Source organism: Oncorhynchus mykiss, chromosome 27 (assembly GCF_057628025.1).
Source record: "Oncorhynchus mykiss isolate SJ-2025 chromosome 27, ASM5762802v1, whole genome shotgun sequence".
Taxonomy (NCBI): Eukaryota; Metazoa; Chordata; class Actinopteri; order Salmoniformes; family Salmonidae; genus Oncorhynchus; species Oncorhynchus mykiss.
In genome coordinates, this window is record NC_143048.1 from 22,110,785 (window position 1) to 22,130,535 (window position 19,751).

Here is a 19,751-nt window from a genome sequence, read left to right on the forward strand (position 1 = left end):
TTCTGCACAACATAATCCTGTTGAACTCTTTAACTCATCTCTGATTCATTTTCAGAAGTGTGAAATTTCCCACAAGTCGTCATGCTACAGTAGACTAAACTCCAGAATTCTCTGAACCAGTCAGGTAGTGAGGAGTTAACCGGTGATGTCATTCATGCATAGAGAAAGTGGAGCTAGTTCCTTCTCCTCCCAGGGACAAAGAAGAAGGCTGATGTAAGCCTCACTGTGTCCCAAGTGGCACCCTATTCCCATATGGGTCCAGGTCAAAAGTAGTATTCCCTATGTAGGGAATAGGCAGCCATTTGGGATGCAAACCCTGCCTTTGTCCAGGCTGTAAACTGAGTCAGCATTTAGCTGGAGTAGGGAACATTACCCTCCCATCGTATCGGGTTCCATAGACAGAAACACCTGTTTCACCCCGTGTCCTCCACCTCATTCCTCATCCAGGAGATCCCTCTGATTGCGTCAAAACAAATTGCACACTTTGCCCTATATCGTGCACTTATTTTGACCAGGGTTTATAGGCCTCTAGCCAAAAATAGGACACTATAGGGAATAGCTAGCCAAAAATCGTGCACTATAGGGAATAGGGTGCCATTTGGGAAGCACATTCTGACTGTTCTTTGGCTAGGGGGCATTCTTTCACCCGGTCACTGCCTAATGACTCTCCCTCCATCTCTCCCTCCACTGTCCTACAAACCTCTTCACTCATGTGGATATGGCCTGTACTTCGGATCACTTCTCTAATCTCATTTGCCTCTTCTATAAATAAAAATATATTTAGTCAAATGTGTTAGAGGCTCTTTATCTTTGCATGAGAGTCCTTTAATTATCTCTAAATGCTACTACTGGGAATCGTATAAACAACAGAACATGTAGTTGACGACCGGTCATTTCATTTAACTGGCAAGTGTTAAAATGTTCTCCCCTTCAGCATTGCATAGGATAGGTTTATTGTGTATATATTATATTGTCCAATACAGAATGGCCTTTAGGGTTGTGTTTCTGTAGCGTGAGGCAGCTCGATGTACAAGTACACCTCCTGGACAGGAGGCGAGTCTGTCAACAGGCAGACTTGTAAAGGGCAGTTATAATGACAGTCTCATTACTGTTGGAAACTACAGGCTGATAATTTGATGTGAGTTGTAACACACACATACACATTCATATACACACACATTCATATACACATACAAAAAACTGTTGGATTTGGGAGATTAAGGGAACTCCTGCTGAGATGAAACAAGGTTCCTGTTTTCTCCCAACATTCTGGCAGCAGAAGCATGGAATTGGGATCAGCTGGGAGACTGAAAGCCACGAAGCCTGAATAAAGGGAACTGGTGGCATTTAAGATCTTGTTTGTGTAGCATAGTTAATCCACTTCTTTACTTGAAAAGAAAATGATTTGGCATGAAGATGAACATAAAACCTCAGAGTAAGCTTCCAGAGAAGACCAGCAAGCCAGCCTGATACAGTTACTAGCCAGACGACCCAGTCCATTTTCTTGATGAGATCTCTGAGTTTGAAAAGACCTCTTCTGAGTCCCAAATGACCTATGGGTCCTGGTCAAACATAGTGCACTATTTAGTTAATAATGTACCATTTTGTGTCGCATTCAACCTCTCACAGTAATAGTAAAACTCTCTTTTGGGTGTTAATGTGTCGTAGACGTCCTGCTTTCCAGAACTCTCAAACTCCTCTGAGAGGCGTTTGTTTAGCTCTCCACAGCCATTCCCTCTATTATTGGAAACAGGGTCAGGGGTCTCCCTGGTAGTCAAGAGATCAGGCTTCAGGGTCATTCTTAGGCCTCAGTCGGTGAGGTAGCAGCCATCAGGAGCCATCTCCTCTTTCTCTGTGTGTGATGGCTGTACTGTACTGTCCCTGACAGGCCGTTTGCAGTCTTCTGCAGGCAAACTAAACCTGGGGGCTTTGTCTTGTTTTTCTCAGTGGCCGTCTGCCTATCAGGAGGCATATGGAGGGTGACCTTCAGTCCTCATCACTATCACTGGGCTCAATGGATGGCTGTTTAATCTGCTCTGAGGGCAAGAGAGGGGGTGCAATTAGGGTCTGGGGAGTGGGGGATGGTCCAGGGAAATACTAGGGTGATGCTGGGGGGGGGGGGACTTTCACTCACGGAAGGGAATTGGGAAATGCCCCTAATTAGAGCTGGGGAGAAGGCTGTTGTCTAACCAGATAAGTGGGGTGATTTTGAACATGTAATTAGCTGTGGGGCATACTCATCTGGCCTTCTGCTGTTTTGGTCCAGGGGCCTGCTGGATCTGATGTTGGCCTCCCTGTGCTGCAGCACAACAGCTGTGGAGCCTAGGCTACTCTCACAATATGAGAGACAGGGAAAGGATGGGAACCCATTGACATTTTAATGTGCTGATTATATTAAACACGCTATTTGTATTTTATTATGGATCCCCATTCTACATGGGTTCCAGCCAAATGAAGGCAGTTATACAATTCTAAAAGCATTAGAACACTAAGTGTGTGCCCTCAGGCTCCTACTTCACTACCACATATCTACAACACAAAATCCATGTGTACAAGTGTGTATTATATCACGTGTGTTTGTATGCATGTGTCTGTGCCTATATTTGTGCTGCTTCACAGTTCCCAGATCACAGATTTTTACCTTGTCAGCTCGGGGATTCGTTTTTGCAACCTTCCGGTTACTAGTCCAACGCTCTAACCACCTGCCTTACATTGCACTCCACGAGGAGCCTGCGTGGCAGGCTGACTACCTGTTAAGCGAGGGCAGCAAGAAGCCAAATAAGTTGCTAGCTAGCATTAAACTTATAAAAAACAATCAATCTTCACATAATCACTAGTTAACTACACATGGTTGATGACATTACTAGTTTATCTAGCGTGTCCTGCGTTGCATATAATTGATGCGGTGCCTGTTAATTTCTCATCAAATCCCAGCAGCATACTCGTAAGCATTCATTCAAACAGCACTTTTGTGCGTTTGCCAGCAGCTCTTCGCAATGCTTCAAGCATTGTGCTGTTTTTGACTTCAAGCCTATCAACTCCCGAGATTAGGCTGGTGTAACCGATGTGAAATGGCTAGCTAGTTAGCGGGGTGCGCGCTAATAGCGTTTCAATCGTTGACGTCACTCGCTCTGAGACTTGGAGTAGTTGTTCCCCTTGCTCTGATAGGGCCACAGTTTTTGTGGCTTCAAGGATAGCTGTTGTCGATGTGTTCCTGGTTCGAGCCCAGGTAGGTGCGAGGAGAGGGACGGAAGCTATACTGTTACACTGGCAATACTAAAGTGCCTATAAGAACATCCATTAGTCAAAGGTATATGAAATACAAATGGTATAGAGAGAAATAGTCCTATAATTCCTATAATAACCTCAACCTAAAACTTCTTAACTGGGAATATTGAAGACTCATGTTAAAAGGAACCACCAGCTTTCATATCTTCTCATGTTCTGAGCAAGGAACTAAAACGTTAGCTTTTTACATGACACATATTGCACTTTTACTTTCTTCTCCAACACTTTGTTTTTGCATTATTTAAACCAAATTGAACATGTTTCATTATTTATTTGAGGCTAAATTGATTTTTATTGATGTATTATATTAAGTGAAAATAAGTGTTTATCCGGTATTGTTGTATTTGTCATTATTGGTTAGTTTGTTGTTTATCAGCCTCTCACCCTGTATAATCATTGACTTGTACAAATCAGGCACTGTTATCTCTGCCCTGTGTATCCTAGTAGGCACGTATTTTTCTCCCATGAAACTGTGTCCTAGTTGTAGTGAAGCTGTTGGTATCAGTAGTGTTGTTGGTTTGTGAGTCAAGTGGACAGGGTGCAAGGACCCTGCAGGTGACCAGGCTGTACTGTATGTATGCAAAGGACTTTTCTCTTTTTTCAGTGTTACAATATTGTTCATCCTCTCACAGCTGCACAGTGCTGAGTGATTAGAGGTGGGCATTGAAGTAGTCAAGGGCATTGAACGGTAATTAGTGCAATCTTACTCCACTGTAAGGAGGCCTTCAAGTAGTCATAGAAATGGTTTGTCAAGAGAAGGGGAAGACTTGTATAGAAGCTATTATTATTCCAATGCCCCCACCTCTCTCTGCTAATGTGCATTCACAAAGTGGCAGTGTGCTCCACAAACAAGCTGGCTGGAGAGTCGGGTAGCATTATGAACAGCGGGCCAAGCAGATGAATGTGTGGCTGCAGGTCTTTCTCTGCGAAGCAGGGAGGGAATCATCCTGACAGCCTGTGACGATGCTCTTTTCGGCTGTCTGCCTCTGTGTCAGGTAGAGCAGAGGAGCCGCCTGGGTAGGTCTTTAGCTGTAAACCCTGCTTTCCTGCACTGCTTACATCTCCCCTGTCTAGTCCAGCAAGGAGCACCTTTCTCTCTGTTCTTATTTCCTTCCTCTATATGGGGAAACAGTCACTACACATCCCCATGTCCCAAATGGCCGCCTATTCCCTATACAGTGCACTACTTTTGTGGGCCCTGGTAAAAAAAAAATAGTGCAGTATGTAGGGTGTTGTTTGGGGTGTAGCCCACAGCTCTGCGTCATGCAGTCCGGCCCTGTGGCTCTAAAACTTATCATCAACATCAAATAGATGAGGCTCGAATGACGGAGATGAGTAAATTATTTCACAGTACATAGATGTTCTGCTGACTGGGCTCTCTCCCCTGGGGATCAATAATGTTTTTTTAAAAGCTGCATTGTTGTTTATTAATTGCTCTCCAGCTCCCTGCTGACAGAGTGACCCTAATGGACTGGAATTACTGCTGTCTCGTAATGCATTAAACTCACCTCCCTCACCTCTATCTCCCCGTCACCCCTCTGGTCTGTTGTTCTGTGTGCAGCTGATTCCACAGCAGCTGGAGAGACATGCCAGGCATTCCAGCCAGGGCAAAGTGCAGGGTGATCATTGATCATGTGTCCCAACATCACATGGCCCTGGGTCTCTGGTCCACTCCCATTGGCCTCAGGCTCTGTCAGGTGACATTGAGGCCAACTAGACTACAGGGTAACAAGGGCCCTGGTCAATAGGCACATTGTGTGCATCCCAAATGGCAACCTATTCCCTAAATAGTGCAAAAGTAGTGCACTACATAGGGGATAGGGTGCAATTTGGGAAGAACCCATTGTAGGACCCTGGGAGCAGAGACCACTGCCCTCCCTGCCCCCTTCGGGCTGTTTGTTTTCCCATTAATCTATTAATGTACTTTGGAGAATGGAGAGGTCAGAAGAAGTTTGTTCATTAAAAGATGCCTTTCTGTTGTTTACCTAGTACATGGTAGTAGGACAGATGGAGCTTCAGGGCCTTGTTGCTTTAACCCAAAACACTGAGGTTATTTTAGTCTCTCTCACACCCGTGGGCAATGAAAATGTATGCAAAGCAAAGGAGCATTTCACCATTTGTGTTACAGTACCTCTATCAATATGGCCATTGTTGCAACAAGATGCCTGTCTGGCTGCGGCCTATGATAATGACATTGCGATCTCATGTATGTGCACTGGGCCACGAGGAAAGGGATGTACATCCTCATCTCATGTCACTGACTGACTGACCCTCTTGATCCCCCTGACCCTGACCCAGCCACCCCTATGGCTCAGCAGGGGGCCTGCAGCCAAGCAGCCCACCACTACACTACCGACACATCTCTTTTAAAGGGTGCACACATCGCACCGAATGTGGATTTCCCGTTCGTCTATCGATCGTTCAGCGCGCTGTTGACATCTGACTGGCGACATTGTCATGCGATTCTATATGTAAAATCAGTTTGCAGTCAGTTTGCGAGTACTCTCGGCAGGCAAACGCTATTGGTATGTTCGATCCCTAATGCATCTCAGGGGATCAGCCACTGATTACCTTTTTAAAGTTGCTCTTTGTGTCACTAATTGACTGGCTTTGCTGTACAGTAGATCTATGGGCTCAGCACGCAGTGAGCCCACTGCCTGGCTGACTGCCTATAGTACTGCAGTGACGTCATCTCCGTTATTTACCAGAGTGAATATTTCATGGTGACATCAGGACTGGGGACGTGCTGCGTTGTTACCTGAGGGCCACCGCCACCCAGCTCATCTGGCCCCTTGATAAAAGGCCTCTAAATCAGGGCAGGGAATGAGTTTTTTTGTGGCGCTGCCTGTGTGATAAACCCAGAGATCTCAGAGATCTTATTTTGGGTTTTATTGCTGCTGGAGGGAGGGAGGAAGGGAGGAACAAAGAGAGGCAGCAGCTAGTCGCCCAGCCAAGCCACCAGCCTCACTGGCAAATCAGCAATCAATATTTACTGAGGGAGGGTATAAAGACCAGGCTTACCGCCCTCTTCAGCCGCTTCACACACGCTCAGTTTGTCATCCCCCTGCCTTCAAAAATAGGGGTAAAAATGAACACCTTTGACATGAGAGAGAGAAAGAGAGGGGCGGGGGTGGGGGCGAGCGAGCGAGAGAAGCCCTTAATGTATTATGGATAGACAGTTCAGGTTCTAATGTGTTCTCTTTTCCTGTCCAGTAATAAAACTGTGAATTTGTGGAAATAAATCCCTAGAGGGAGGGAAGATGAAAGGGCAACTACATAAAAGCCAGTGGCTCAGAAACTCATCTGGCTTTATTGTACAGTGCAGTGTGGTTGGGACGGGTGTGTGAGAGCAGAGATGTGGTGGTGATGCTTTTGAAGGCAACTAACATGTCTTCCTTCTTGTGTCTTACAGTGAGGGGGTCTTCAAGTGCCCAGAGGACCAGCTGCCCCTGGACTATGCCAAGGTACGGTTAAAACCCTCTTACCCACTTTCTCACATGTCCCTGACAGTCCCACCCATTCAAGTTTGAACATGATCTGTGTGCCAGTTAAGCAATACTTTAGCCTACAACCATAGTTAAGCCTACAACCATGCCCCAATCAACATAATTCACCCTCACTTTCTGATGTCTCTGGGCTATCCAGTAACTTACCCATACAACACACTAATTATGAATGTCCTGGTCAGGCTGAGATGAGGCCTTATTTTAAATGTGAATCTGAAGGGACCCAAATGGTACTATATTCCCTATATAGTGTACTATTTAGACCAAACGTAGTGGACTATATAGGGAATAGGGTCCCATTTGAGACACAGCATGGACCCGTGAATCACCATGTCCCTTGCCCCAGACCCTTAGACCAACAGACAGACAGAGGGCTCAGGCAGCTAGCTAGCCATCCTAGTATATTCCCACTAATTGTGCTAATGAAGGACCACAGGCTACTCATTCCCCTTGGAATGTCAGGTTTGATGGCGGTCCATTTCTCAATGCACAAAACTCTCGCACACTACGGTTGACATGAACGTTTTAGAGTTTAATACGGTACCCATGAAAAACAAATGAGCAGACATTATTACACAACCGGAGAGCGGCTGGGGAGTGGTAATAACACTCTCCAGCCTAGCAGCCAAAGTCAAAGGTTGTGTTTAAATGTTTTAAGTATTGCATTGCTGGAGAAAAGCAGGGTATTGGGTTGATCTGTTAGAAAAGGGAGGCAAAAACCTTCAAATCACTAAAATAGTAGCTCTCCTAAACCTCTTCATCCGGGTTCCACTGAAAGAATACCACATTTAAATCTCTTTAATTCAACTTTTGGCTTCTTACTCCATCTTTTCTTTTAAGCATTTAATCAGATTGTACTGGGGGGAAAGATGGTTGGCAGTCTTTATTCGTAATGAAAGAATCACTCTCTTACAAACTTGATTTCTCCATTGTGCCACAGTGTGCAGCGAAAGGATAAGGACTTAATTCTGCTCTGTGCATGAGCGTACCCCAAGCTTAACACTTAACAAAGCAATAAAAATACCATTGGTCACTAATTCATCATCTCAGTTACTATACACTGGCTAGTTTTTCCATCAATAAAATAATTTCCCATACAGTAGGCCCATCATGCTCTATACTAGAACATTAGCATGCTAAAGTGTGCACTTCTGTTGACCAGAACCCTGTGAGCCCTGATCAAAACTAGTGCAGTATATAGGGAATAGGGTGCCATTTGGGACACAGTCCAGCTCCCTGGGTACAGCTCATTACGCTATGTCCCTGTCCTTGCCCTCCCCTGAACACAGCTCAATTCTAATAATGCTCTCATTTCACCCAGGCAGTGCAACATGTCATTCAAATATGTCCCTGTTGTCAGAGAGGAAGCAGAATGTCAGTAATGTAAAGGGATGGGTTCTGCTGTGAGACTGCAGCTGACTGACTCTTCCAAAACGCAGACAGACAGAGTCGAAGTTAGCACTCCAAAGAGCTTTAGTTCCCTGATCCGCCAGGGCCTATGTTATTAAAAGGTCTTTATTGCAGTCCCCCGCAGACTCCCAGGCAGGAACAATGAGGGAACGTTAAGGTTTACTTTAGAGGATTTGGTTTCTTTGTCATCTTGGCTCAGCGCATGTGATTTCCAGTAGGAAATAGTATTGCGGTTATCTGCTTCAATCACTCACCATGCATTATTATGCTGCGGTACATGCTGCAGTAGATTGTAAGAGACAGTGCTGTTCTGTAGCACAATAGTTGCTTTATTGGTCCATTTGCACAGATAGCCTATTCTTTATTTGTTGCTGTCATAGTACCCAACCTGAAACACAACACACACATCACAGGCTGCTCACACACCAACACACACACCAATGATCTGCCATAGTACTGTGCTCCTTTCAGATGGCAAGACTCTTCTCTGCTATGTATTTTGGGGATTTGAAGGCAGTGTTCATTACAGCATGGTTAATGTAATATATAAATCATCCTCACTAGTTAAACTACTGTAGCACACAGCTTTTATTTGCGATGACATAACAGTTCATGTAAGTTAATGGACCAATAAAGGCTGCCAAGTCAGGAGAGGGAAAAGTTTTACCTCAGATCTACTTTTGGTTCGAATGCATTATTCACTGGACCCTTTTTAATTTACCTTTTACAATTCTGACTTTTACCGTTCTAATAGGGTACCAAGACCATGACATTTACAGTGTACTTATTTATGTATAAATAGTATTTAGGCTATGGTAAAACCATAGTATCTCAATGTTTTGATTCCTAGCCTATAGAGAAAGAGACTTCCTCTTGTATGACGGCGTGTGACGACAGTTGAGCTGTTATTTGTTTTAGGGACAGCTTTGACATTTTGAGGAAGTTCCTTTTCTCCTCATGTGACAAAGGCAGCCTGGGCACCATAGGGACGGAGATGCATGCAGTGCTGCCTCACATGGGTTGTGTGTGGCCTCACATGGGTTGTGTGTGGCCTCACATGGGTTGTGTGTGTGGCCTAAATCTGTAAATCCATAGGATACTGTCCTGTAGGGAGTGGATTTGGCTTGATTGGATAGAGAAGGACCTCATCCTTCTTGATCAGTGACTATGGGGTTTTCTCCCTCACTCTAATTCTCTCTCTGATGTTTTCAACATTTCATGAACTAATTCCATAAACATTGCCGTATATATTCTTGTGTTCACAGAAGTTTCATTGTTATTCCTAATATTCCTGTGGGACTGATTCATTCGTCATTCATGTCACATGACTAGTACTTTGAACTCTGTTGTTTGGCTGCTGGTCACTCAGACCCTCTTTGTCAAGGCTTCATTGTATTAGTAATACACTTAGTTGGGCATCAACATGATAATCATTACTAGACTGCTGCAAACACCCTTTGTCTAACTCGGTCACACACTATATTAGTTTGGGTGTTGCCATTGGTGTGGCCACTATACCCCCACTCTGTCCCCATAGCATAATCAGCATTAAGGAGATGTATTGGGGCCCAGCGACAGACTAGCTTCCTGTCCAGGGGGTGTACTTGTACATCAACCTGCCTCATGCTACAGAAACAGGAGATGGGCTGGACAAGACGTATCTATCCCAGTGTGATGCAGTGCTGATCATGTCCTCATGGTTGTGTCATGGCTACAGATCTACCCTGACCCAGAGCTAGAGCAGCAGATCCTGGCTCTACCCATCCGCTGCATCCACAGTGAGGAGGGCTGTCGCTGGACCGGACAGATGATGCAGCTCCAGGTCAGTAGCTGCCTGCCTGGCTTTCTTATCTTTTTTTTCTTTGTTTTACCTTTCTATCTCTCTACAGTATCTCATCCTCTCCCTTGCTCCTCCTGTCTAAGCCACCTCCTTTGTGACCAGAGCCCTGTGTCTCCTGCCTCCAGTGTGTCGTGTTGTGTTATCTGCTAGCTGAAGCCTGGCTAAATGCTAAATACTGCGTGTCTGGCTGCTGACACATTCCTCTCTCCCCCCTCCCTCTGTCACCCTCAGGGCCACTTTTCCACCTGTGCCTTCAATGTGATCCCCTGCCCCAACCGCTGCTCCATCAAGCTGACGCGCCGTGACCTGCCCGACCACCTGCAGCACGACTGCCCCAAGCGCAAGGTCAAGTGCGAGTTCTGCGGCAACGAGTTCACCGGGGAGGCCTATGAGGTAAACAACAACAATAAACAGAGACCTACTTTTTAATTTTGTTTGTATATTTTTACAGGGTAGCACTTACAAGTAAACAACCTGGTGAATAGAAATCTTTGTATTGTCTACCCCAGAATGCCCATTATGTAAATTACTCTCGCTTTCAAAGGTGGCAGTGTATTCAGAAAGAATGTGTGTTGGCGTGAGGGGAGCGAGGTAGAACTGTGCACATTTCATACTGTGTGCTTTTCTCTCAGTCCATGAGAAGTAGTGTCTCACGGTTAAAGTTAGCCTTCCTCCCTCTAACTAACACCTCTGTTACTGTTTACAGGCTGACCCTCCTTTGTTTATACAGGCCCAATGTAGCCTTTCTGTTTTATACAGGCCCAATGTAGCCTTTCTGGTTTATACAGGCCCAATGTGGCCTTTCTGTTTTATACAGGCCCAATGTGGCCTTTCTGTTTTATTCAGGCCCAATGTGGCCTTTCTGTTTTATTCAGGCCCAATGTGGCCTTTCTGTTTTATTCAGGCCCAATGTGGCCTTTCTGTTTTATACAGGCCCAATGTGGCCTTTCTGGTTTATACAGGCCCAATGTGGCCTTTCTGGTTTATACAGGCCCAATATGGCCTTTCTGGTTTATACAGGCCCAATGTGGCCTTTCTGTTTATACAGGCCCAATGTGGCCTTTCTGGTTTATACAGGCCCAATGTGGCCTTTCTGTTTTATTCAGGCCCAATGTGGCCTTTCTGTTTTATACAGGCCCAATGTGGCCTTTCTGTTTTATTCAGGCCCAATGTGGCCTTTCTGTTTTATTCAGGCCCAATGTGGCCTTTCTGGTTTATACAGGCCCAATGTGGCCTTTCTGGTTTATACAGGCCCAATGTGGCCTTTCTGGTTTATACAGGCCCAATGTGGCCTTTCTGTTTTATTCAGGCCCAATGTGGCCTTTCTGTTTTATACAGGCCCAATGTGGCCTTTCTGGTTTATACAGGCCCAATGTGGCCTTTCTGTTTATACAGGCCCAATGTGGCCTTTCTGTTTTATACAGGCCCAATGTGGCCTTTCTGTTTTATTCAGGCCCAATGTGGCCTTTCTGTTTTATTCAGGCCCAATGTGGCCTTTCTGTTTTATTCAGGCCCAATGTGGCCTTTCTGTTTTATACAGGCCCAATGTGGCCTTTCTGTTTTATTCAGGCCCAATGTGGCCTTTCTGTTTTATTCAGGCCCAATGTGGCCTTTCTGGTTTATACAGGCCCAATGTGGCCTTTCTGGTTTATACAGGCCCAATGTGGCCTTTCTGGTTTATACAGGCCCAATGTGGCCTTTCTGTTTATACAGGCCCAATGTGGCCTTTCTGTTTATACAGGCCCAATGTGGCCTTTCTGTTTTATACAGGCCCAATGTGGCCTTTCTGTTTTATTCAGGCCCAATGCGGCCTTTCTGGTTTATACAGGCCCAATGTAGCCTTTCTGTTTTATACAGGCCCAATGCGGCCTTTCTGTTTTATACAGGCCCAATGTGGCCTTTCTGTTTTATTCAGGCCCAATGTGGCCTTTCTGTTTTATTCAGGCCCAATGTGGCCTTTCCACCATGGCTCAAGCTTTTTATAGGATAATTATTTGTTCATTTTCAGTGGCAATGGGATCATACATTTGATGCATACCAATTACATTTTTTTATCTGACCATTTGTGACCCACCACCTCGATTCGGTCTTATGTAGCAAAATTTGAAATTGTGTTTTTTACATTGTATAAAAGTAGACACTGCGAACTAGTAAATGGTATATCATACACTGCAGTTGAGGAACAATGGGAAAGTAATTCTGCTTTGAAAGTTGATAAACTTGTAACACCACTTTTTTAGAAAATGGCCCTTGAATGTCTTGGTACACCTACTGGAGAGCTCTTTTTTGTCTACACCCATTCAGCATCGTTCACACCCTCTTAAGCCTTAGCCCCACTCATAGATGGCCACCATATATGAATCTGCAGGTAGCTAAAGCTAACCAACTAGGTTCAATGTTAGCTAGCTTGCAATCATACAGTACTCTGCTTCCATCGTGCATTCCACTGATTTCAAAACTTGGTCAATTTCTTTCGTGACAACAACACTGTTGATCACCGTTTCTTCTCCATCACTGTCATCAGAAGACTCTGTAATGTCTGGTTTAATGAAAAATGTTGTTAACTAAATCAGGGATTTCCTCATCGTCAGAGAGATTCAGCATGGCATGATCGTCCTCCAGAAAGTAGTCCGTCACAACTTCTTCCCACTGATCTTTGTCGATAGCTCCTGTTAAATTCAGGGAAGCAATGTTGAGAGCAGTAGCAACACTTTTGCAGTTCTCCATGATATCTTAAAAAAAATCCACAGTAGCAAGGATTATCTGCACACACTGAGCAGCTCATGTTATAGACAGAAGCATGCTACATGGCAGACCAATACAAACTAATCTCTCGGCATGTCCAGACCATCCATTATCTCAGCTAATCATGGCTAGCCGGTAGGTTCATGACTTTTTCTGTGGCTAAACCAATTAGGCTCGTTATTTAACAATTTTATTCGTTATTTACAGATGGCATACAAGTTTGTTATTAAGGCACATGAAAGTTCACATGTTCCAGAAGGCATTTCTGCCAATAAAACACATTTTCATAAGAATGTTTCAAAATACATTAAAATGCCTCTCCTGTGAAGTAGGGACGTGTGACATACACCTAGCTTTTTGAAAAGAGTCACAATTATGATGAACTGCGCTGAAAGCTTGGTAGTTTTGCTGGTATTTTTGCAGGTTATGATGTCACTGCTGTGTTGTGACCTGTTTGAATGTCCTGTCTTTTCTCCCAGAACCACCAGGGTATTTGTCCCCAGGAGAGTGTGTACTGTGAGAATAAGTGTGGTGCGCGGATGATGCGTCGGCTCCTGTCCCAGCACAGTCTGGCTGAGTGTCCCAAACGCACGCAGCCCTGCAAGTACTGTGGCAAGGAGTTTGTCTTCGACACCATCCAGGTTAGTCAACAACACCAACACACCTCCTCTGACCGAACAAGCTCTAGGACTTCTCCTCCTGCGTGTCTTGTTTTACAATCACATTTGTCATCACGTGATTAATGGGTACATTTTCTTTCCCATCAATGTAGTATTTGTATTGGAAGGCTGGGCACCAATTTAGGTCTAAACTCAGACCTGTGAGAATTAAGTGTTTTGAAGGTTTATTCTGGAGGGTTGTTATGAGTCCTTCCCCTATTTGACTGTGTGTGATTAAAGAACAGTGCAGTCTGTCGTGGATGAAGGAGGGTTCTCAGTCTCTGTAGAGCAGGATGGCACTGGGCCCATGAACACTGGCTTCCATGGTGCTCACTTCTCTGTGCCAGCCGTAGTTTGTGCTGGCTGCGTCCACCCCCGGCAGCACCTGTCTCTGCACACATCCTGTCCTCAGGCCCAGTGGCCGGCCAACCTCTCCCACTCTCCTCTTCTCTCATACCCACAGTTTATTCATCATGTCTCCCTCTCAGAGCACATGCTTTATGATGCAGACATCAGCTCCATAATCAACTTGTTTATCCCATTCATACATTTTAATAGACAGTCATTTGTTCAATATGATACACAACATTTTTTAATCACTCACAGTGATTCTGCTGTGTAAAGTACATAATGTAATAAATTAAATAATAAATGTATCTTTTTTTTCTGCCCTACAGAACCATCAGTACCACTGCCCTCGGTTTCCAGTTGCATGCCCAAACCAGTGTGGGACCCCCAACATTGCCCGGGAGGACTTGGCCAATCACGTGAAGGAGAACTGTGGCAGTGCCCTCATCCTCTGCCCCTTCAAAGATGCTGGCTGCAAACACAGGGTAAGGCTGACCTGCTGCGATCTAGCTGCTTTTTATTATTTCAGACCCTCATTGAGAATAACTTTGATTCTAGCTTCTTGCAAGAGGTGTAGTTAGATTTTTCATTACTGCCCACTGCTTTATTGACGTCAGGTTTGATCATTTTTCCACTCTCTGGTTGTTTTTTGTGCATGTTTCCAAAATGATATTTGGATTATTATGCTTCATGGTCCAGTGGAGTTGAAACCCAGTAACTTATGTCCAAAGCTATGATTGTCTCCAACATACATCACTGTCTGCCCGTCTGTGCCTCTAGGCTCTATTTTAATGAGAGTCACACTTCTCCTCCGCTCTGACAGCGTATTTAGGTCTATTTTTGAAACTGACGTCAATCTGAGAAAATGTGGAGAGCTCCCAGAGTCAGAGAAAACAGGCTTCATGCTTTGTGTTGTCAGCTTCTGTCCTTCAGTTTGAAATGGGAGCAAGTTTGGAAAGCTCAGTGCAAAGCAATGCACATGGTCTGACAAATGCATAAATGACTCTCTCCCTGACCACGAAGGCATCAGGCGAGAGAGTACAACCAAGAGTGCAGATGTTCAGTACACCAAACACAAATGTGTATGGCAGGGCTCCCAAAAGAGCAGCTGATCAGCAGACAGACAAAACAATTTAGTGTGATGTGCATACTGTACCACATTATTAAACACAACACATTTCTATACAGAGTTTGTACTATACAGAGTTTCACCCTCCTTGCTACACACAGTGACCTCTCCCTAACCAGTCTCTCCTCTCTCCTTGCAGTGCCCAAAACTAGCGATCGGTCGTCACCTGGAGGACACGACCAAGTCCCACCTGACCATGATGTGCAGCCTGGTGGGGCGCCAGCGGCAGGAGATCCTGGAGCTGCGGAGGGAGATGGAGGAGCTGTCAGTCAGCAACGATGGAGTGCTCATCTGGAAGCTCAGCGACTACTCCCGGAAACTCCAGGAGGCCAAGCTCCGGAACAACCATGAGTTCTTCAGCCCGCCCTTCTATACCCATCGCTATGGCTACAAGTTGCAGGTGTCTGCGTTTCTCAATGGTAATGGCAGTGGGGAGGGCTCGCACCTGTCCATCTACATCCGGGTACTGCCAGGGGAGTACGACAACCTGCTTGAGTGGCCCTTCTCCTACAAGGTGACCTTCTCCATCATGGACCAGAGCGACCCGTCGCTGTCCAAGCCCCAACACATTACAGAGACCTTCAATCCTGACCCCAACTGGAAGAACTTCCAGAAGCCGTGCAGCACCCGCAACTCGCTGGACGAGAGCACCCTGGGCTTTGGCTACCCCAAGTTCATCTCCCACGAAGAGATCAAGAAGAGGAACTATGTCAGAGACAACTCCATCTTCCTCAAGGCTTCCATAGAGATCCCCCAGAAAATTATGGCCTGAGGGAGAGCTGGTTTTCGGTTTATCGGAAGGGAAAGGAGGGTGAAAGACAGGCTTGAGACTGATATGACACTTACCTTGAGAACTTCACCACACTTATCCTTTAGACACTGAATAACTGTCCAAATCCATACAGCCACTCCACTGCAGGACTTAGAGCTGCTAGTCTGTTGGGTTGTGTTGGAGGACCCCACTATATTTAAATGGAGGAGAATTCTAAGTGTTTGGTATGCAGAAACCATCACTTTCTGATTCTTATTTTTAAGTGTTTGTTTTCTAAAAATGTTCTTCTCTATCTGCAACAGAAAGCCTTGGAAATCAACAGTGCCTAGAGTTTATTTTAAGTTGTATTTTGTTGTTTTTCTGCAGCACAGGTAAATATTAAGGGATAGAGCGATGTTCTGGAGGTGGAAGGCGTCCTTAAGCCTAGTGTTTTCAGCTCTGGTTTGAACCATCGTTTCTGGTCACGAGCGGTCTATAGAATAGAGCAAACCTCAGGCTATTGGAAGGAGCTCATCACACTCTCAAACCCAACTGCATTCTGTTTACATGCTCTAACAGTATCTCCCACTGATCCCTTAACAAATGCAAAGCTCTTGGTTAGCGAATTTGAGATTGCTGTTAAGCTTATTGTCAGCAAACAATATTACAGCTGTGAATTAAGTTTGTTTCTTCTTGTCATTGTTCCATCACTCGCTGTCTACAGTTGGTCATTTGGCCATTGCTTATAAATGAGAGGATCATGATCTTTAGACAAAAAACAACAATCATTTGTCACAGGCAGATTTATAGGCCTCTGAAAGACATCTCCTGTGGGGTCCTGAGAGGATAGATACAGTAGATGGGTTCCTGTGCGTTGTTGGTCAAAGGTGCTAATTAATGTATGACGGTCTTTGAATGTGTAGAACTGAATCGAATCCACTCAGTCTTGTCAAGAGGCAATATGGTACATGTGTACTTAAGTGTGAAGGGAAAGCCATGAGGGCTGGGTCTTAGTTGGTAGGCAGGTAGGCACGTAGGTAGGGGAGAGATGAGCTCGAAGACATCAACAGAAAAACATGTATGTTTCAATGATATTCAACGTGGACCACATTTTTGTACTGTAACCTGTATTCTTGAAATCTTCTCCCCCGATACTGAGGGCTTTTTTGCAGTGGAGGACCTGTTAAATGGAACCAAATTCTTTTCATATTTGCAAAATGTGAGCAACATTTGTTGATAATATGTCATAGACCGAAAGACATTGGAGTGAATTAGCTTAACGGAGGTCTGTGAACTAAAGTGCATTGTTTTTACGTCAGCCCAGGCGGGAATGGGGGCTGTTTAAAATATGGTTTATGCCTTGGTTCCCACCTGAGAATGACGTGTGGGTGCCTCAGGACAGACTGCATCTCAATGGTGTGGCGCTGCTGGTTACCATGGCCACCAGTGTGCATCTTCATCTCAGCACATAAGCTGGTCACGAGGAGAGGTTGAAGAGGAGCAGCCATGTGCAATACACCAGTCAGAGGCTCCATCAGACCAGTAACACCCGCAGTGGAGAACTTGATCAAACATTCATGACATAATGTGAATAATACTGATGTAAAAAATGCAGAAGCCCATTCTGTCATTTTTTTTCTACATTAAAATTCCTGGTTTCTTGCTATAATACCAGCCAATATTTTACAGTGATTTTAAAGAACTAAAAAAAAGAACATTTTGTAAGGTTATGTATTTTGCGAAGTACTTAAATGTTTTATACAACTTTTTGTTGGCGAGTCGGGGTTGAGCTTAGGAATTTTATGGACACTTTTTAAAAAGTTGAATCTCTTCTGAATCTAAATAATTGTTTTGTTTGGTTTGAATCTCATATTCTGTCTGTATTACTTTGTCTTTAAAATGTATTATTTTAAAGAGCATCACTTAAGCTTGATTGACTAGATGGCAAAGATGTTTTAATATGTTGAGTGCTTCTCAATTTCTCTTTTAAAATAAAATACCCTCTTACATCTTGCTTCACTATGCTGCTAATTTACTCTTTATGTCGTTGTACAGTATGTCTGAGTGTTTGCATCACCTACTGACTTCTCAGCTTTCATCCACATGAATATTGTCAGGCAGTTTGGCCTCTCAGCTGAACCCTTCTCCACCAGAAAATGTTTTACTGATCACATTGATGATTCTGCTCCTCTTGTAATACAGTAAACCACGCTAGATACAGTGCTTGGCTCAGCTGTCTCGTAGGCTGACAACTTGTCTTAAACTACAGCAAATGTTACCTTAACTCTTGCTTCCTTGATGAAAAGGTGCAATTTCTGTCTGAAATTCCTGCCTTTTTCAGCACTTCAAGTGTATCAATAAAATCTCTTGTCCCACCGTGTTTCACTTGTTTTAGTTAGTCCCATACTGAGCACCCACTCATGGCATCTAGTCTGAATTGAATTATCACAGTAGTGTTGTCTAAGGAGCAGGCCCCATCTGATTACAACACAAAGCCCTCCTCCTGGTCGCTTCCCCCCCTCCCTTCCTCCCTCTCTGGTCCAACACATCCAGAGATGGAGGGAACGGAGGAAAGGGGGCAGAGAGAGAGGAAGCGAGGCAGACGCTTTCCCTGCTTTGATGTGATGCCAGGAGTTTGCTGTAGCTCTCAGCTTGAATGATGTTGAATGTGGAGTTTAGGGAAGGGGAAAATTAGCTTTTACCTCCGTTAACTCAAATATCCCTCAGGAAGGAAACTCTTTCTTCACTTGTTTTGGAATAGTTTGGGGAACTCTTTTCTCAAAAGTAAAACTTATGAAGTTACACAAAGGGTGATGTGTAATGGCACATACACTCCACTGTCAATTCTCCAGGATATTTGGTCATAGTCCAATTTACATTTCTCTTTAAATGGCTACTTATTTATCATTATGGGAAAATTGTTCCCATGACAAAATAGGTTTCCCTGCTGTGGGCAATGTTTTCAGTGGTATGAATTTCACCACAAGGGGTTCTCTGGGTAGGACAATCCCCCCCGTCTGTCCCCAGACTAATGGCTTTCCACAGAGAGAATGGCTTCATTTTGAGCTGCCTTATACAAAGTTAAGCATAATAACCAAACGCCATACTGACAGCCTCAACATTTCCTGGCGCTGGGGGTTCAAACAACAGCCTAGCTCGTGCTGCTCTGGGGCTGTGCAGCAGCACTCAAATAGAAAAGGATAATTACATGTCGACAGTAGAGGAGCAGAGTAGTCACGTGTTATGGAGCCACTGCTCAATGTACTATACAGTACTGTCCTTTGGCTTCTCTCTCTCATGTGACTTTTCGCCTGGTAAATGAGCCCTCCGGTAGTCTACACCCAAGCTCTCACACTACAGTGTTGTTCCCTATAGGTTAGCTCAACCAGACTTTGGTCAACGTCAACGTGAGGAACATGAGTGGAGTGTCAGAGCAGGTTGGGTGAAAGGCTGAGTAAAGAGGGAGGACCCAGCACAGCCCATAAGGCTTTCCTCTGCCATAAAACACATCAAAGAGTTGTGGTGTGGGTTTGTGTAGCGATGCCATGCTGTCGTCTCCCTCATGTTGAAGTTAAACAATGACTGGTGTGGAGCAGGATAGAGGTTCAGTGGAGGGGTGTGTGGCTCTGCCCGGCTGTGTCCTCCAGCGGTGAGAAAACACATCCCCTGACTGATCAACATCTTAACTGAGAGGCTGAGGAAACAGCCCAGCACCGCAGTGGTCTCCTCAGAACTCTGACAGATGCCTTCCTCCTTGGCTACAGGCAATATGGTTGAAGACCTAGCTGATCCAACAGAGGTTTTCCAACTGTTTTTATATACAGTACTGTACTATACCCACAATGTCAAGTGCTGGTGCTGGTAATTTAAACAATCTAATTGTGGATATCATGCCACTTAACTCAAAATATGCATACAGCAGTTCATTCACTTTGACCTAAATTGATTCTTTCCTCCTCTGTCCCACATGTCAAATCTGTGATGTTCAGTGTTGTGGCTGACTGTCCTCATTAGCACACTGGCTCTTTTTCAGTTGCAGCTTTCAGATAGATCAGATAACTGCCCCAGGAGCACA

General features: G+C 44.7%; 1 protein-coding gene across 1 annotated transcript in view; it reads left to right on the forward strand.

The window, feature by feature from the left end:
- The window catches only part of LOC110507756 (TNF receptor-associated factor 4), a 43,678-nt gene extending 25,988 nt beyond the window's left edge, over positions 1-17,690 (forward strand). Inside the window, exons 2-7 of the mRNA XM_021587969.3 lie at positions 6,701-6,752; positions 9,922-10,026; positions 10,276-10,437; positions 13,269-13,430; positions 14,126-14,281; positions 15,065-17,690. Of these exons, the coding sequence (XP_021443644.1) occupies positions 6,701-6,752; positions 9,922-10,026; positions 10,276-10,437; positions 13,269-13,430; positions 14,126-14,281; positions 15,065-15,697 (1,270 nt within the window). The 3' untranslated portion in view covers positions 15,698-17,690. The remainder of the gene's footprint in view (positions 1-6,700; positions 6,753-9,921; positions 10,027-10,275; positions 10,438-13,268; positions 13,431-14,125; positions 14,282-15,064) is intronic.
- Positions 17,691-19,751: the final 2,061 nt, after the last annotated feature.